Source organism: Scyliorhinus torazame, chromosome 14 (genome assembly GCF_047496885.1).
Source record: "Scyliorhinus torazame isolate Kashiwa2021f chromosome 14, sScyTor2.1, whole genome shotgun sequence".
NCBI classification, from domain to species: Eukaryota; Metazoa; Chordata; class Chondrichthyes; order Carcharhiniformes; family Scyliorhinidae; genus Scyliorhinus; species Scyliorhinus torazame.
In genome coordinates this window covers 47,793,577-47,812,855 of record NC_092720.1, presented here as the reverse complement: position 1 = coordinate 47,812,855, position 19,279 = coordinate 47,793,577, and the positions used below count along the sequence as shown (strand labels likewise).

Sequence of the window (19,279 nt, the reverse complement as noted above, 5' to 3'; positions counted from 1 at the left end):
TCTATGAACTTCTGTAATTCTCTTGTTTAATCCTTGCTCCTGCTATATTTATATATTAATAAACCAAATTCATAGTTAGAGCTATCAATCAATCAACATCATTGTGTATTTATACAGCACTTTTAATTTGAACAGAATTCTGAAGATACTTTGCAACTAAGTATAAGAAAATCCAGATGCTGAGCCAGGAAAGAAGATTAATCTTTAATTCGTCTATCGAATTTCTAAATACGGAGAGAAAGAGATGGGATAAAGGTAGTTGTGATGGAAATCCACATTATTTTAGCTGTGTACCTCATTAGTAAATGGATTGATTTTTCACTAAAGGCATACTAATTCAGAGATTACTTCTCACACAAGATCACAAATTACTTCAAAGCGAACAGAGCCTTTTGTTTTGTGCACAAATTAAGACACCCAAACCATAATAATCACATATATGGCATATCCGCAAAGACACTTCAAGTGTTTCATAAACCATTGATAGAGGGAAAAATGCACATTATTTGTCACAGTTAAAACTGCCTGATGTCTGAAGTTATGGCAAAATTTGAAATCCTCAAAATGAATGCCACCTATAAAGATTGCGTAATATTAAATTGCCATCTCACCAATCTGATTAGTGAATTTAACATAGTATGAGTAACACTCAGGATGAAGAAAACAAAATAGCGTGTGAACAAAAACCCAATCCCACATTTCTCTGGAGTAGAAAAGATCTTATAGGGATCAGGAATCTGGGGCTGGATTCTCCGATCCTGCGGCTATGTCCGCAGGATCCATCTGGTTTATAACCAGAAATTCGGCGCCGTCCCCGCACCAATCCTCCGTCCGGTGGAGGGCTAGCAGCCGCGCAGCATAAAACCCCCATCTTTACCTGCAGATACGGCCGCAGAATGGCTGGGTCCGTTGACACACATGCGCACGGCAGAGGCAGCGCCGTGCAACATGGCGTCGGCTGCGCGTGGACCCAGCCTTCCAAAAACTGCCTCACTGTAAACCCCCTCGCCACCCCAGGACCACCCGTACCCCCAGCCTCCTCTGAAGCCCCTCCTGCCAGCGGAACGACCCCCCCCCCCGACTGTGGTGGCCCTGGACAGTCCACAGCCGTCACGCGAGGTCCCCGAACGTTGTGAGGATACGCGCCTCATGCCGTCGGGGACAGAACATCGGGGGAGGGCCTCAGGGGACGTCCTGAGGCCATCCATACGCCCCTTTTGAGGGGGCAGAGCATCGCAAAAACGGCGGCACCCCCGATTCCAGCGTAAGCGTGGATTCTCCGGCCAATTGCCGAACATGATTTTGGCATCGGCAATCGGAGAATCCCGCCCCTGGTATTTTAACCTAGACAAGCACCATCTACAAGTACACTTGGAATATTATTGAAGGAGTCTTTCCACTGTTTGAAGGAAGGAAATAGATCAGAAGAATTGCATCTAATTTCATCAGAATGAAGTAAGGCATGACATAGCAATACCTCTTGGCTAACAATAACTCATTGACTAACAATACTGGGTTATCAAAGAGTTGATAAAAAGGAAAAAAATAGAATAAGAGAAACTAGCCAGATATATAAAAACAGATTGTAAGAGCTTTTACAAGTATATAAAAAGGAACAGAGTAGCTAAAGTAAATCTTGGTTCCCGAGAAGCAGAGACAGAAGAAATTATAATGGGGAATATAATAGGTAATTTTTTGTCTGCTTTCACAGTAGAAAATACAAGTTTCATACCAGAAACACAAGGTAACCTAGGGCCTAAAAAGTTTAAGGAAATTAACACCAGCAGAGAACAAGTATTGGAGAAACTTAAGGAACTAAAATCCTATAAATCTCCGGGACCTGATGCCTGATGACACTTATAAAAGAGATAGCTCCAGAAATAGTGGACGTGCTGGATATAATTTCAAAAAAATCTTCAGATTCAGGAACCGTCCCATTAGATTGAAAGTTGCCAAATATTGCAACACTTTTCAAGAAAGGAGGGAGAGAGAAAATGTTTTGTTAGACTAACATCAGATCAGTTGTTGGAAAAATGCATTTGATTAGATGCCACAGAAAAGGTTATGGCAAAATAAGGGCTCATGAAGTTGGGATACAATTTGGGATAGAGGATTGATTAATGGATAGAAAGCAGACAGTGGGCTTAAAAGGGGCTTTTTCAAATTGGTTTGCAGTGAATAGTGGAATGCCACAGGGATCAGTGTTGGGGCCTCAGCTATTTTATGTTGGATAATACCAAGTTAGGTGGGAAGGTCAACTGCAGGCAGGACATAAGAGAGGCTGCAAAGAGATATAAATAGGCTAATTTAATGGTCAATTCATTTTGGTCATTAAAAATTAAAAAATCAGAATAATTTTAAAAGGTGTGAAACCTGGAGGTGTTGATGTTCAAAGAGACTTGGGTGTGTTCATACAAGGAACGCAGACAGTTTTCATGCATGTGCAGCAGGCAATTAGGAAGGCAAATGGCATGGTGGCCTTTAGTGCAAGGGGATTGGCGTACAAAAATAAAGAAGTTTTACTACAATTGTACAGGGTTTTACTGAGACCACATCTGGAAATATGATGTGCAATTTTGGTCCCCACATCTAAGAAATGATATACTTGCATTGGAGGCAGTACACCAAAGGTTCACTGAATTGGGCCCTGGGATGAGGGGTTGTTTTATGGTAAGAGGCTAAGTGAATTGGGCTTATATTCACTAGAGTTTATTAGTGTAAGAGGTAATCTTATTGAAAGCTACAAAATTCTGAAGGGACTTGATTAGGTAGATACTGAGAGATTGTTTCTGCTGGTCAGGGAGTCTAAAATAGGGAGGCACAGTTTCAGGATAAGGGGCTGATTATTTAGGACTGAGACGTAGAGAAATTACTTCACTTAAAGGGTTGTGGATCTATGAAACATTCAAGACTGGGATTGATAGAGTTTTGGTCTCTAGGGAATTAAGGGATATGGAGAGCTGGTGGGAAAATGAAGCTGAAGCTCAAGATCAATCATGATCATGCAGAATGGCCATATGGTCTATTCCTGCTCCTGTTTCTTGTATGTTCTTTCTGGTCATGCTGGTGAATTTTAATACAATTGTTGTCATAACAATTTACAAGACCAACAATGTCCTAATGGCATGGAACCTTGATTTTTTTTTTGTTTGAGGTCAGTCCTTGGAAGAGTTGGCATGTTGTAAAAGGCCCTTTACCAACAAAATGCTGAACTGCCCTGCTCAGAATTCAAAACCAAGTCGATAATTTTCAATTTTCTTTTTACTTCCAGCCAGTAGATGGAGTACTTTGTAGAAGGGAAGTCAATAAAGGTTGAAAGCAATGGTTCCATTTCACAGACTTCTGCTTGCTAATTGTTAAGTTACAAAAGTCCTGAAAAAACCCATTAACGCACTGTGTCTTAGCATCTTGACTGAGGCAGAGAAAAGTAGCATGCAATGTGATTAGGAAGAAGGGACAAAGTAACTGTGGAAATTTTAAGGATTACAACATTCTGTTGACTGAACATTGATAATTCAGAAAGTACTCAATTTCTCATATAATGGAAAAATCAAATATCAATTTGACAACCTGCAATCAAATTGATTACAATGTACTTGCTTTGCCGTCACTGCACCGTGCAGGACTCTGTCATGAACAGCAGATCTAAATACAGATCAATAAAGTCCTAGTTTATACTGCTACAGTACAGGAACTGTAAACCAAAAACGATCAGAGGAATTTAAATGTTTACCTTCAATAAATTGTTTCATAGAACCTGCTGCACAATTTGTTTTTTTGGGGGAGTGAGAAAGGCACTAAATAAATGCAGCAGTGTTCTTTATTTCTTTTCTAAACCTTACCTGGAGATAGAATCTGCTTTGATCTTGGTAGAGCTAATGAGTATTATTCCATTAAACATGCATTCAACCACTCATCACTGAACTTATCAATGTTTCTTGAAGACAGTAACATACTGAGAAAATATACTTCCTTACAGACACAGCCTTGCAGTTGTTGTTTATAGTCATCACGGACTGCCTTTTATCCTCATTAGATAAATAATTTTCCAAGTGGGGATCGTGTCTTGCAACCACATATTTGTGCACAGATCAACTGGCCAAAACATGCCACATACACAGAATAATATCCATGATAGGCAGTGCGCCGAAAGGTTATTGGAGGTTCTTCCAGGGATCAGCGAACATGAGGAACATTATTCAGAAACTCTACACCTTAACCCGCTTCCAGAATCCATTTCAACATGCCAGAGCCACACAAGTGGAAAATTACTCATGAGTGGGTGGATAGAGACCAATGCCAAGTTTCACTGAACAAATATATAGTCAAAAGAAACCCAACTGCTGGTGTCAATCTATATTGAGAGATTCATGGTATCTAATGGAGCTATAAAAATATAATTAGCTTACAGAAAAAATCCTCTTTATCACAAATGATTCCCAACCCACATCCAAGCATATGTGAATTTCCAGGACTGTGCTCGGTGCTGGCAGTGCCCAAATCCAAATAAATGGTTGTTTGCTCCCAGCAAGGGTATAGAGATTCCTCGCAACTTCTCTTTCACCATTCCCAATTTTCTTTGTTCTTTTCCTGAGGCACCAAATTCTTACTGTAGTAAAGATTTCAGAAGCATCGGGAGCCCTTTTGCTGTGCTGCTATGTCTGAGTCTGGAAAATGTTGCTTGGCAGGCTATTCAACTGTCTTAGGCATCACAGCAGAGTCAAATCATATCCACTTTTGATTTCCAAACACTAGCAATTCCCCTCCTGAATTCATTGGACTCTAAACTGGCACAGTATTCCTGGCGGATTTGAGGGGGAATTTGTATTTCAGAGTTGCTTTGATGGGTTTTCCGTGTGGACGCAGAGGACTACATTTTCTGGCATGGCCAGGATTCTGAATTTGAGCTGATGTTGCGGGAAATCAATGGACAGATACTTGTAAGAAATTAGTTGAGATCCTTTGTGAGTTGACAGAGATTTAAAGAGTTTTTTTGACACACAGTGTTCACTGACATCTGGGTAGGTTGCTGAGGAATTAAGTGTGGCCTGTCATGGTTGGGTCTGCCATTTAATGTGCAGTTTGAGGTGTGTTCAACAACAGTTTGTTGGTTAATTCATGTTTACCTCATTTTAATGTTGTATATTAGAGTATGATAGAGTACTGATTGTATTGTTGACTTGTATAGTAAAATATATTCTGTTTGTTTAGAACTGTGGAATCTTGTGAATTTATTCTCTTTTTAAGAAACTGGGCTCTCAAATTTCATCTTCTTTAAAATAAAGGTTTCTGGTCCCAAACGTTTGAGGTCTGGACTGGGTTCGTAACACTTTGTCAAGTGTATCGCAGACCAAGATTAGCTGCCTCAGCACAGATCAAATCTTTAACTTGGCAGATATGTTTCATTCACTGCCAAATAAGTTGGCAGTGAATGAAACTAATCAGATATATGGGGACTTTTTTCTTTGGCACAGTTTCTTCAGCAAGAAAGGAACTGAGGTTCAACATACAGTGGTGACCTTCAATTTCCTGCCTTCGCACAATATGAACCTGCTATAAGGGCCCTTCCTGTTGATTCCCTTAGTTCATTTTTCTTTCATTTTCTCTATATCATTTTTGGACACATCTTTTAAGTTGAGCAAAAGAAGTAAGGAACTCAAAGTATCAATATATTACATTGTGCTATAAAGTTTTGTATTTTGGGCAGAAGAACACAAGAGATTGGGGGAGTTTGTTTCGATTGGTTGGTTGGTGATCAATGGATTGGCCAGGGGCAGTATTCTGCCAGGCAACCAACGGTTGCTTCCTGTCAGGTATTTTTTTTCAGAGAGAACACAGGAGAAGCCACTGGACCCTCAAAGTGGAAGCAGCTCTCTCTCTCTCTCTGCTCTCTATCTTCAGGCAGAAGCTTCTAGACTCTGAAAGAAGCTGTTTCTCTCTATCTCGCGAATGCTATCTGCCTGCTATTTCTGGGAGTCAACAACGAAAACCAGCATCAGATGAAAGGAAATATAACATCTATCTGAAAGCCTAGACTGAAGACGAAACTAACTGGAAGATGTTCATCTGAAACAAAGACTCTTATCCTTTTACTTTCGTCATTATTTCACACCCTTCTTGTTTGTTTGTCTGTGTGTGTGTGCTTGTGTGTGCGTATAGAGGGGTGGATTAAAATGAGAGGGAGGTGGGGGGTTTAGAGATTAGATAGTAGTTAACCAGTTGTATTTGATGCATATTTCATTATAGTTACTGTAAATAATAAAAAGTTAATTGTGTTTAAATTTACAAACCCGGTGACTGTATTGGGCAGCCGAAGACCTTGAGTATTTTAAAATAAAAGTTAATTTCAACTGTGTTGCGACTTTGGATCAAGTAGAGCTGGAATTGACCGCACGCTGGTCCAGGGTATCGTGGCCCTGTAGATAAGACTCCCTGGGATTCAGTTGGTTGCATGTATTTGTCCCACTTAGTGCAAAGTTTAAGTTTACAAAGTTGTGCTTTGACAGAAATTGGGTTAATCCTTGTTAATTTGTTGTCTAATACAATAGTTGCTTTTCTATTTTGTCACAAAAAACAAACAAAGAAAATAATCACAGGACTTGCTCCTTACAAATGGAGAAAAGCCATGCAATCTTGCTGCTCCTTTAGCGTATTAGTGCTTGTTTTTATGTAACAAAAAAACATTTCTCCCTTGTCACTTGTTCTGACATGTTCGTTCCTTCTTTTCCTAAAGGCATTAACTCCTTGTCAGGATAATTTCACACATACCCATTGGATCCATGCCCAATTTAACATCAGTTACGTATGAGCTTCGACAGCAAGTGGTGACATGTTATTCAACTCTGCTGTACCACACCTGTAGAATAGTCTGTGTGCTCCCCATACCACAATCTATTAAAAGTTGTGGGTCAGGTAAACTCCATGATACACTTTGGGGTTCTCTAAACCCTGGCCCATAACAAATTGGGGGCTTGAGGGGGATAAAAGTCTATCTATTGGATTGGCTTAGTGAATTTAAAGACAGTGAGGGGTGAGCATGCTGTGGTTGCTTTTCAGGTGTGGTATTCTAGTTTAAGTAGGGAGTGTGTTGTAGACAATGGCTCTTTCAGAGGCTCATAAGTTTTTGAGGGGTGCAAACGGTCACACGCAGTACCTTACGGACAGAGACTAAAAGCAGACTGTTAGATTTGGCAAAAACATTGCAGTTAACATTACCTGACAAAATGCGAAACAATGAGGTCATTATGGCGGTGGCTAAGCATTTACGGTTGCCTGTGACACAGCTTGACTCATTGGAAATGGCAAAATTTCAGTTACAACGTAAACAAATGGAACATGAGAAAGAATTAAAGCAGCTTGAATACGAAAGGGATAGAGAGGAAAAAGAAAGAGAAAAGGAGATACAGATCAAGGAAAAAGATAAAGAGAGAGAGTTGAACTTCAGAAAATGGCCATGAAACATGACAGTCAGTTAAAATTGGCAGGTGTAAAGGGAAACCTACAGTTGGATGATAGTGATGAGGATAGTGAGAAAGAGCGTCATAGTCGAAGGCTTGGTGGGAATCTATTTAAATATGTCCAAGCATTGCCAAGGTTTGATGAGAAGAAGGTAGAAGACTTTTTCATTTCATGTGAGAAGGTAGCTAAATAAATGAAATGGCCACAGGACATGTGTGTATTACTGATTCAAACAAAGCTGGTAGGTGAAGTGTTTGCATCACTGTGGGAGGAGGTATTTGGGACATATGAGGAGGCGAAAAACTCCAACTTAGGTGCATATGAACTAGTGCCTGAAGCCTACAGACAAAGGTTTAGAAATTTAAGGAAAGAACTTTGTCAAACATACATGGAGTTTGAAAGGATCAAACAGAGTAATTATGAAAAGTGGATAAGGGCTTTGAAAATAGACCAAAGATTGTAGTTTAGTCGGGCAGCATGGTCGGCATGGGCTTGGAGGGCCGAAGGGCCTGTTCCTGTGGTGTACATTTCTTTGTTCTTTGTTCAAACGTATGAAGCTCTCAGAGAAATTATACTTTTGGAGGAGTTTAAAAATTCAATTCCTGATATAGTGAGAACTCTTGTGGAAGAGCAGAGGATTAAAACTGCGAGATTAGCAACAGAAATGGCAGATGATTATGAATTAGTTCATAAATCAAAGTTTGGTTTCCGACATCAGTTTCAGCCTGTGAGGGATAGAAACTGGGGACATGAGAAATACTCAAGTGGTACAGGTAAAGGTGATCTGATGGGAGATAATAAGGAGAGTGTACCTCAGATTAAAAAAGAAATCCAGGAGGGTGGAAAAGAAATGAAAAGTTTCACATGTTTTCACTGTAATAAACTAGGCCATGTAAAGTCACAGAGTTGGTGGTTGAAGACAAGCACTGGGAAAGCTGATGTGGTAAAACAGGATAAGACACTGAGGTTTGTTAAAGTGGTAAAGGAAAGCCCAAGTGAGGCGAAGAAGGTGCAAAAGATTGTACAGCCTGATCAAAAGGTGATTGATAAGAAGGTGCCAGATCTCTCTAAAGAATTTATTTGTGTGCGTAAAGTTTACTCATGTGTATCAGGAGGAGCAGGTAAAGAAGTCACAATTTTAAGAGATACGGGAGCTAGTCCATCTTTAATGGTAAGAGATGAGGAGTTATGTAGTTTGGGAAGAATGTTGCCAGAAAAGGTGGTAATATGTGGAATTCAGGTTGAGAGGAGTAGTGTTCCATTCTATAAAGTAAGGTTGGAAAGTCCAGTGAAGAGTGGTGAAGTGTGTAAGGTTTTCGGGCAATTCGGCCCTTTTTGGACTGCCCAAAAATAAAACCCAGAGACTAAACTGGACACTTTTCAGCCAAAGGAACGTAACCAAATTTCCCAGCAGGCTTGGTCCGCTGAGCTGAGTAGGGGCATAGGTATTTACAAACCCCACCCCAGGAGCTACAAGGAAGAAGGAGCCAGACAACTAGATAAGATTAAACACAGAGACAAAGGGGCATGGTAATGCTGTAAGGGGCCTGCCTGCAAGCAGGACAATGGGATGGTCATAGACCCATGCAGATGTAAATGACTTTGCCTCCACCAGAGCAGAATCCAATCAACACCCCATCAACATAGCAGCGATCTCCAGAGCAGATGGAAGACTTTGAAAATCTTCACAAGGGAGCTCAACCTCGTTATCTCAAAAAGCAGACTGGAGGCGGACCTAGGGGAGGTACTCCTATCTTGACAGGTCTGACCGGCTCAAAGGGGGCAGGACCAGCGGGAACTTTAAACCTTATGGATTCAATGCAAAAGGGGCTGGCCGAACACAGGAAAAAGCCAGGTAAAACGGATATAAAAGGGTCTGTGTTTCGATTGAGGGGCTCTTGGCTTGACCTCTCCACCTTTGACTTGACCTCCTGCAGCCTGTGACTGTAAGTACCCTGCAGCAGCTTGCAAAACTCCCTTGACTTTGATAGTGGTTGAGGCTTTGGGGAAGGGGACTTGATTTGTGTTTTGTGTGATTGCTAAAATTGTGTAACAATAAGATTTTACGTTGTGTCCGTTATAGTACTTTCTGAATAGACTTAGTTTGTGTTAGAGTTTAAGATTTTATTATAATTTCTTCTGTTTGATGATTTTGACCTGGGTTTTGCAATAAACCTTGATTTGCTGATAATTGGAGTCGTTTCAATTCTTCAATCTCTCACCAGCGATCTCTGACCAAGTCATTGTTAAGATATTCCTCACCTTAATTCCGGGGTCGAGAATCTAGGGTCATCTTGAACGATTCACTCAGGACAGGCTGCTGGTTAGGTAATAAACAGCAGTGTCCTATTCTCTCTCTTGGGAAAGCTACTCCAGCGAAGTAGGAACCGGGTGGGTGTTGCACCACCGGCAAGAGAGAGAATCACCTGGGCATTGGTGGGGGTCTGGATATCTGTGTGATATAAGCCTCAGGCTTCCGGTTAGGGATAAACGGCAGGCTTGATTCAGTGCTCTCTTCCGTGGAGGTGTCCCAGTGCGGCATCCCCTGGCCTCTGAAGTTTCAGTGCCAGCTGGAGAGAGACACACACAGATACTCAAACCCCAGATATCGGCCCAGTAGTGGAGTAGCAGAGATGGAACCCTCTACAAGTGGTAGTAGGAGTAATAGAGAAACTATCTTGTCGAGGAATACAGGTTATCTTGGGTAATGATATAACTGGATCGCAGGTGGGAGTGATGCCTACTGTGGTTGATAAGCCAGTGGAAAATCAGACAACTGAAGTGTTGAAGGAAGAATATCCTGGGCTTTTTCCGGATTGTGTAGTAACAAGGTCACAAAGTCACAGGTTAAGACAAGAGGAGAAATCAAAGCGTGAAGATGAAGTTGAAGTGCAATTATCAGAAACAATTTTTGATCAGATGGTTGTAAAAGAACAAGAATAGGTGGAGGGTGAGGCGGATATTCTTAGTTCAGGAAAATTGGCGGAGTTACAATAGAAAGATGTAGAAATAAACCGGATATATCAGAAAGCATACACGGAAAAGGAATCTGCGTGTATACCAGTGTGTTATTACCGTAAAAGTGATGTCTTGAATAGAAAATGGAGACCTTTACATATGCAGGCGGATGAAAAGTGGGCAGAAGTTCATCAAGTAGTATTGCCGGTAGGGTATAGAAAGGGGGTGTTGCGAGTTGCACATGAGGTACCAGTGGGAGGTCATTTGGGAATAAGGGAAAATCAAGCTAAAATCCAGAAACATTTTTATTGGCCTGGACGACATAAAGATGTAGTTAAAGTTTGTCAATCATGTCAAGTGATAGGGAAACCTCAAGCAGTGATAAAACCAGTGCACTTAATATCCATTCCAGCATTTGAGGAACAAAAAGTGGGAATCAATAACTTTTGACTATCATGGATGTGTCTACTAGGTTTCCAGAGGCCATTCCAGTACGTAATATTACAGCTAAAAAGATTGTGGAGGAATTACTTCAATTCTTTACTAGATATGGACTACCCACAGAAATACAATCGGATCAAGGATCAAATTTTACCTCTAGGTTATTCAAAGAAGTTATGGATAGCTTAGGAATAAAACAATTTAAATCAACTGCGTACCATCGAGAATCGCAGGGAGCGTTAGAAAGGTGGCATCAGACATTAAAGACAATGTTGAGGGCTTACTGTCATGAGTATCCAGAGGATTGGGATAAAGGAATTCCATACGGTTTGCAATTAGGGATGCACCTAATGAGTCAACCAAATTCAGTCCTTTTGAACTAATTTTTGGTCATGAGGTAAGAGGACCACGTAAATTGATTAATGAAAAATTGGTGAGTGAGAAATCGGAACTTACATTATTGGATTACGTGTCAAATTTTAGGGAACGATTAAATAGAGCAGGTGAATTGGCGAGACAACATTTAAAAGTTGCACAAAATGTGATGAAACGGGTCGTGGACATGAAATCCAAAGTTCGTAGTTTTGCCAGTGGAGATAAAGTTTTAGTGTTGTTACCAGTCATAGGTGAGCCTTTAAAAGCTCGGTTTTGTGGACCTTATCAAATTGAAAGGAAATTAAGTGAGGTGAATTATGTGGTAAAAACACCAGATAGAAGGAAGACTCACCGAGTGTGTCATGTGAATATGCTTAAAAGGTACTTTGAAAGGGAAGGTGAGAAAAAGGAGGAGGTTTTAATGATTCTAACTCAAAGTGACGAACCAAATCCAGATGACTGTAAATTTGACATACATCAAATTAAATTGGAAAATGAGGATGTTCTTAAAAATTGGGATAAATTGTTGAGTTACCTTCCAGAGGAAAAACAGACTGACCTGAAAGAGTTATTGATATCACATGGGCAAGTTTATAGAGATAAATTGGGAAGTACTGAAATGGCTATACATGATGTAGATGTGGGAAAGGCTGTTCCAATCAAACAACATCCATACAGACTTAACCCTTTAAAATTGGCACAGGTTAACAAAGAGATTGAGAGTATGCTTAAAAATGGCATAACTGAAGTGGGTTGCAGCCAATGGAGCTCACCCATCGTGATGGTGCCTAAACCAGACGGTACCCAACGGTTGTGTGTGGACTATAGAAAAGTTAATGCAGTTACAAGAACGGACTCTTATCCTATCCCACGTTTGGAGGATTGCATTGAGAAAGTGGGACAATCAGCTTTTATTTCCAAACTGGATTTACTTAAAGGTTACTTTTTTATCCGAAAGGGCGAAGGGGATTTCAGCTTTTGTGACTCCAGATGGTATCAGGATTATCCAATTTCAGGATTTTCCAATTGTGCGGTATACATCGGCGATCTGGTAATTTTCAGGCAGACATGGACAGAACATTTGAAACATCTGATGGCGTTATTCGATCGACTTCAGGAGCCGAATTTGGTCCCATGGGATGTGAAACCAACAGTTAGTGAGGAGTTTCCGATACCCTCACGACGAAGGGACATAATGCGATTATTTGTCATGAGTGGATTTGATCGAACATTTGTGAAAAATCTTTGTAGCGTGGCTGCTCCACTGATAGACATGCTGAAGAAACGTCAAAAATTTCTGTGGACACAGACTTTCAAGAGGCATTTGACTGCCTGAAAGCTGTGATAACTAATGCTCCTGTGTTGGAGAATTACAAGGGACTCTGTGATCAGATTGACCTAAAATATCTGACTTTTTAAAAAAATGCCGAGGCGTAGAGAAATGGACGGATTGTGCAGAGACCTCCTTGTTCAAAGAGACTGTCAATCGAGAAGGATTTCAGTTGGAGGAAGAAGAACAAAAAAAAATGGACTATATTATACCTGTTTGCGTGTGGTGTTTTTTGAAACGAAAAGTATATTTACTGTGTGCATTCCTTAAAGGATAGTGAGACGGTGACAAATGAAACCACCTTGAAGTTGATGGGTTTTTTTTTTTCTTGTGGGGGAGGTGTCATGAGAATTTCACTTTAAGAAATGTTTGGCTGCTCATGTTACTGCAGTGATGTCAGAGTATGGGTGGAGCTGAGCTCTGGCTCTGCTTTTTAGTTTCACTTTGAGAAAAGCTTGGGTGTGTTTGTGTCTTTTTGGTTTCATTTTCAGTGTTGGAGCTGAAGCCAGACAAAGCAGGTGTACTGCTGTTCTCTCTGCCATCAAAAGACTATCTCTTGATCATTTGGTGAATTCAGAATTATAAATGTTATCAGTAGTGACTTTAAACTGTTGCGCTTCTGTTAAAGGTTATGTTTTTTGTAAGTCTTCTGGATGTTAAAAGGACAGCGTAAGCATTACTTAGTGCTGTACTCTTTGGGGGTTGTATTTGAATTGATAGTTGCGAAGGTGTTCACTGTATGTTTTGAAAAGGTTGACTTGAATTCATTGAATAAACATTGTTTTGCTTAAAAAATACTTTTCGATTTCTGCTGTACCACACCTGTAGAATGGGCCGTGTGCTCCCTATACCACAATCTATTAAAAGTTGTGGGTCAGGTGAACTCCATGATATACTTTGGGGTTCTCTCAACCCTGGCCCATAACATATTGCAAATGAAACCAATCCTGTACTCACACAATGTCTACATGTGCATTTTCCATGAGGGTCCCTGGATAGTGAATAAATCATTCAAAGCTTTTCCTCACCTACCCCAGGACATCAAAGCCAATAGCAGGAACCTTTTGCCATGCTGGATGAGATCAGCAGTATGCCATTGTTTTACAGACAATAAAATACTGTTGCAGCTGCAATTTTCAGACACACATACCTGCCCTCAATGACTGTGATAACATCATTCATCTGAATCTGCAGTTTGTCCACTTCACTGAAGTCTTGCAGTGCTCGCATGTCTGTGGGCTGGGCCTGTTCCACAAATACATCTTTTAGCATTGTAGACACAAAACGTAATCTCTTAGACAAAGTATTACTTTGCCACTGGTGTGATAACTCAAGCAAATGAATTGTGAGACAGCTTAACACCAAAAAATAGGACTAATTTCTATCTGCACAAACTGGGACACCTAAACCAGTCCAAAACTCCTAACAGAAACCTGGAATTGTGTTCATTTCTCAGCACGATGAGAGAGAAAGCAAGAAGTTCTGAACATTTGGGAGCGGTGTAGAAAATTCTGAATTTAACTTCGGGCAGCACGGTAGCACAGTGGGTAGCACTGTTGCTTCACAGCTCCAGGGTCCCAGCTTCGATTCCCAGCTTGGGTCACTGTCTGTGCGGAGTCTGTATGTTCTCCCCGTGTCTGCGTGGGTTTCCTCCGGGTGCTCCGGTTTCCTCCCACAAGTCCCGAAAGACGAGCTGTTAGGTGAATTGGACATTCTGAATTCTCCCTCTGTGTACCCGAACAGGCGCCGGAATGTGGCGACTCGGGGCTTTTCACAGTGACTTCATTGCAGTGTTAATGGAAGCCTACTTGTGACAATAATGTTTATAAATAAAAGTCATGCACAGATCTGGAGCAATCCAGATTTAAACTGTATTCAGGTAGCCCACAGCCTCGATGCAGCACTCTAGTAGCCTATAACCTCTTAGCAGTTTCATGTTTTGATAGACCTGGGTTGCTTATTTGCACCTATGTTTTCTGAAGTTTAATCCTGTGTTTAGACAGCTAAACCATTTGTAATTGAACTTCCAGCCATTTCTTGACGTAGGTTAAGCTTAATTCCTGTTTTTCATCTGTCCTAGCTGTGGCATGTCTGCACCTTGTCCCTACTTCAATTCCCAACACGCCGCAACAACTTTGAAGTTTCCAATTCACTTCAGACTGAGTGCTTCAGCATAAGAGCTTCCTGTGGATATGTTATCTATATTAAGAACACAGTGGCCATTAATTTCAATCTCTATAGCGCTATCAATGTAGTAACACTGTATCCTGCATTTCTTCAGCTGTTTAAAAGTAGCTCTGGCGTCTCACACCTGTCACTCACTGGCTATCCAGTGGGATAATTGTTACTAATTTTACATGTTGGACCAGATCCGTTCTTTCAGATTTAAATGCCACTGTCTATGATCACCTCTACAAGCGCAGTAACCAAAATTGACAGAATCAATGCTGATATAGTCATCGATCTACCCCCCCCAACTCTGATTCATTTCATCAGAAGACTTCATGTACTCTTCAGCAAATTCAAGTAAATTATTCTTCTCGTTTAAGTTAAACATCTGGGATTATCGTTAAATAATGGGCTGGTTTAGCTCAGTGGGCTAGACAGCTGGTTTATGATGCAGAACAAGGCCAGCAGCGTAGGTTCAATTCCCGTACCAGCTGAGAATTCTAAATTCTCCCTCTGTGTACCCGAATAGGCGCAGAATGTGGCGACTAGGGGCTTTTCATAGTAACTTAATTGCAGTGTTAATGTAAGCCTACTTGTGACAATAAAGATTTAAAAAAATAATAATTCTTTGCCATCTTTAGAAACTGTCTTTCAAAACTGAACTGGTGGTTTGAACAATGGCTTTGATCAATCACTTTGACAATTGTAGAATATGTTTGATGCCTTATTATTTTCAGTTTTTAAAAATAAATTTAGAGTACTCAATTCTTGTATTTCCACTTAAGGGGCAATTTAGCTTGGCCAATTCACCTACCCTGTGCATCTATTTTGGGTGTGGAGATGAGACCCACACATACATGGGGAGAATGTGCAAACTCCACACGTCAGTGACCCAGGACCGAGATTGAACCCAGGTTCTCAGTGCCGTGAAGCAGCAGTGCTAACCACAGGGACACCATGCTGCCCTGGTGATGCCTTGTTATTTTCAATAGTCAGATTTACCTGCAGCAACACTTGGGCCCAGAAATAGCACAGGGCTAAATCGCTGGCTTTGAAAGCAGACCAAGGCAGGCCAGCAGCACGGTTCGATTCCCGTAATAGCCTCCCCGAACAGGCGCCGGAATGTGGTGACTAGGGGCTTTTCAGAGTAACTTCATTTGAAGCCTACTTGTGACAATAAGCGATTTTCATTCATTTTTCATTTGAAAAATAGGTAATTTTTTTTTTTTGAAAAATATGCTCCATTGTTGTTCCACACATTAAATTTACTATTTTCATTCACCTGGGCCGGGATTCTCCCCTACCTGACGGGGCGGGGGGTCCTGGCGGGATGGAGTGGCGGGAACCACTCTGGAGTCGGGCCGCCCCAAAGGTGCGGATTTCTCACCTTGCCCTCACCTTGAGGGGCTAGCCCCGCCCCGGAGTGGTTGGCGCACCGCCAGCCGGCGGGAAAGGCATTTGGTGCCACGCCAGCCGGGGCCGAGAGGACTTCACCAGCCGGCGGAAGTCCACACATGCGCGGGAGCGTCAGCGGCATGCGCGAGGGTTGTCTCTTCCGCGTCGGCCATGGTGAAGGCTGTGGCCGAGGCGGAGGGAAAAGAGTGCCTCCACGGCACAGGCCCGCCCGCGGATCGGTGGGCCTCGATCGCGGGCCAGGCCACCGTGGGGGCACCCCCCGGGGCCAGATCGCCCCGCGCCCCCCCCAGGACCCCGGAGCCCGCCCGCGCCGCCTAGTCCCGCTGGTAAGAGTGGTGGTTTGATTCTCGCCGGCAGGACAGGCGTTCCAGCAGCGGGACTTCGGCCCATCACGGGCCATAGAATCACTGGGGGGGGGGGGGGGGGGGGGGCGCCGACCGGCGCGATTCCTGCCCCCGCCGAATATCCGGTGCCGGAGAATTCGGCAACCCGCAGGGGCGGGATTCACGCCAGCCCCCGACAATTTTCCGACCCGGCGGGGGGTCGGAGAATCCCGCCCCAGGTCTTCAATTCTACTCCAGTTTCACTACATCAACTTTGACTTTAAATTAATTTTTTATCCACTTGTTAGCTCCTCTCTATAACCCATGTATTTCAAAGCTTAGCTATCTTGTGACTGTTTAGCACAGGGCTAAATCGCTGGCTTTGAAAGCAGACCAAGGCAGGCCAGCAGCACGGTTCAATTCCCGTAACAGCCTCCCCGAACAGGCGCCGGAGTGTGGCGACTAGGGGCTTTTCACAATAACTTCATTGAAGCCTACTTGTGACAATAAGCGATTTTCATTTTCTTGATCTCGCTACGAACACAGCTTAACTTAGTGCAAAATTCTTGCACATTATGGTCAGTATTTCCTAAAGGTTACACATACACACATACTCTTCAGCAAATTCAAATAAATTATTCATTACTCATTGTCTTTCCTGCTCTCATGCCACATTCCAAGGCTTCACTCCCTCCTAAATGATCTTATAATTTCATCTATCCTTCTCTGGAAGGTCCATCAAAGTGCTCATCAATGCCTAATAAGCAGCAACCTCAATTGCTTCATCTTAGTCTCTCCCTGTCCTTCAGGACCTATGCGCTTGCTTGTGGCTGGTCTTGCATTCCCCTTCTTGTCCCTCTCTTTACTCCCAACCCTGATCCTATGAATTCTACTCATAGGCCGGCCATCACTTCCCCTCTCTATTTCCCTCCAGAATATATGGTCAATTGTTAATAAAATCTCATCTTCCATGGTCTCTCTGTGGATGATCACAGCATCAACAAGAGAGCTTTAACAGAAACAAGGCTGAAGGCCGATGATGTCTCTCTTCTTAATAAAGTGTCCGTGCCTGGCCTTCATCTCCAAATCACAATTTAATCTGCCCCTGTACTCTTCAGGCAACTGCCCTTCATTTGAATATCTCACCTTGTTCCACCCTTCACATCTCTCATTCAAAAATCCTTGTCCTGGATCACCCATAAGACCATAAGACATCGGAGCAGAATTAGGCCACTTGGCCCATCAAGTCTGCTCCGCCATTCAATCATGGCTGATATTTTTCTCATCACCATTCTCCTGCCTTCTCCCCATAACCCCTGATCCCCTTATTAATCAAGGACCTATCTATCTCTGCCTTAAAGATACTCAGTGAATTAGCCTCCACAGCCTTCTGTGGCAAAGAATTCCACAGATTCACCACCCTCTGGCTGAAAATATTCCTCCTCATCTCTGTTTTAAAGGATCGTCCCTTTAATCTGAGATGGTGTCCTCTGGTTCTAGTTTTTCCTACAAGTGGAAACATGCTCACCACGTCCACTCTACCCAGGCCTCGCATTATCTTGTACGTTTCAATAAGATCCCCTCTCATCCTTCTAAATTCCAATGAGTACAGACCCAGAGTCCTCAAACGTTCCTCATACGACAAGTTCTTCATTCCAGGGATCATTCTTGTGAACCTCCTCTGGACCCTTTATAAGGCCAGGACATCCTTCCTTAGATATGAGGCCCAAAACTGCTCACAATACTCCAAATGGGGTCTGACCAGAGCCTTATACAGCCTCAGAAGTACATCCCTGGTCTTGTATTCTAGCCTTCTTGACATGAATGCTAACATTGCATTTGCCTTCTTAACTGCCAACGGAACCTGCACATTGACCTTAAGAGAATCGTGAACAAGGACTCCCAAGTCCCTATGTGCTTCTGCTTTCCGAAGCATTTCCCCGTTTAGAAAATAGTCTATGCCCAGATTCCTCCTTCCAAAGTGCATAACCTCACACTTTTCCACATTGTATTTCATTTGCCACTTCATTGCCCACTCTCCTAGCTTTTCCAAGTCCTTTTGCAGCCCCATTGCTTCCTCAATACTACCTGTCCCTCTACAGATCTTTGTATCATCTGCAAACTTAGCAACAGTGCCTTCAGTACCTTCTACCAGATCATTAATGTATATTGTAAAAAGTTGTGGTCCCAGCACAGACGCCTGAGGCACACCACTAGTCAGCGGCTGCCATCCTGAAAAAGACCCCTTTATCCCCACTCTTTGCCTTCTGCCAGTCAGCCAATCCTCTATCCATGCCAGGATCTTACCCTCAACACCATGGGCGTTTAACTTATTTAACAATCTCCTATGCGGCACCTTGTCAAAGGCCTTCTGGAAATCTAAATAAATCACGTCCACTGATTCTCCTTTGTCTAACTTGCTTGCTACATCCTCAAAGAACTCTAATAGATTTGTCAGATATGACCTCCCTTTGACAAAGCCGTGCTGACTCAGTCCTATTTTACCATGCACTTCCAAGTACTTTGCGATCTCATCTTTAATAACAGACTCTAAAATCTTACCAATGACCGAAGTCAGGCTAACCAGCCTATAATTTCCCATCTTCTGCCTCCCTCCCTTCTTAAACAATGATGTTACATTAGCCACCTTCCAGTCCTCTGGGACCCTTCCTGCCTCCAGTGATTCCTGAAAGATCATCACTAATGCCTCCACAATTTCCTCAGCTAAATCTTTTAGGACCCTGGGGTGTAGTCCATCTGGTCCAGGTGACTTATCCACCTTCAGACCTTTCAGTTTCCCCAGAACCTT

At 42.4% G+C, this 19,279-nt stretch overlaps 1 protein-coding gene across 15 annotated transcripts in view; it reads right to left on the bottom strand.

Annotated features, from left to right (window-relative positions):
- tnk2b (tyrosine kinase, non-receptor, 2b) overlaps window positions 1-19,279 on the bottom strand; it is a 543,428-nt gene that overhangs the window by 75,655 nt on the left and 448,494 nt on the right. For all 15 annotated transcript variants that reach the window (XM_072474109.1, XM_072474118.1, XM_072474119.1 and 12 more), the window contains one exon: window positions 13,713-13,807. In XM_072474109.1, coding sequence (XP_072330210.1) covers window positions 13,713-13,807 — 95 coding nt within the window. The remainder of the gene's footprint in view (window positions 1-13,712; window positions 13,808-19,279) is intronic.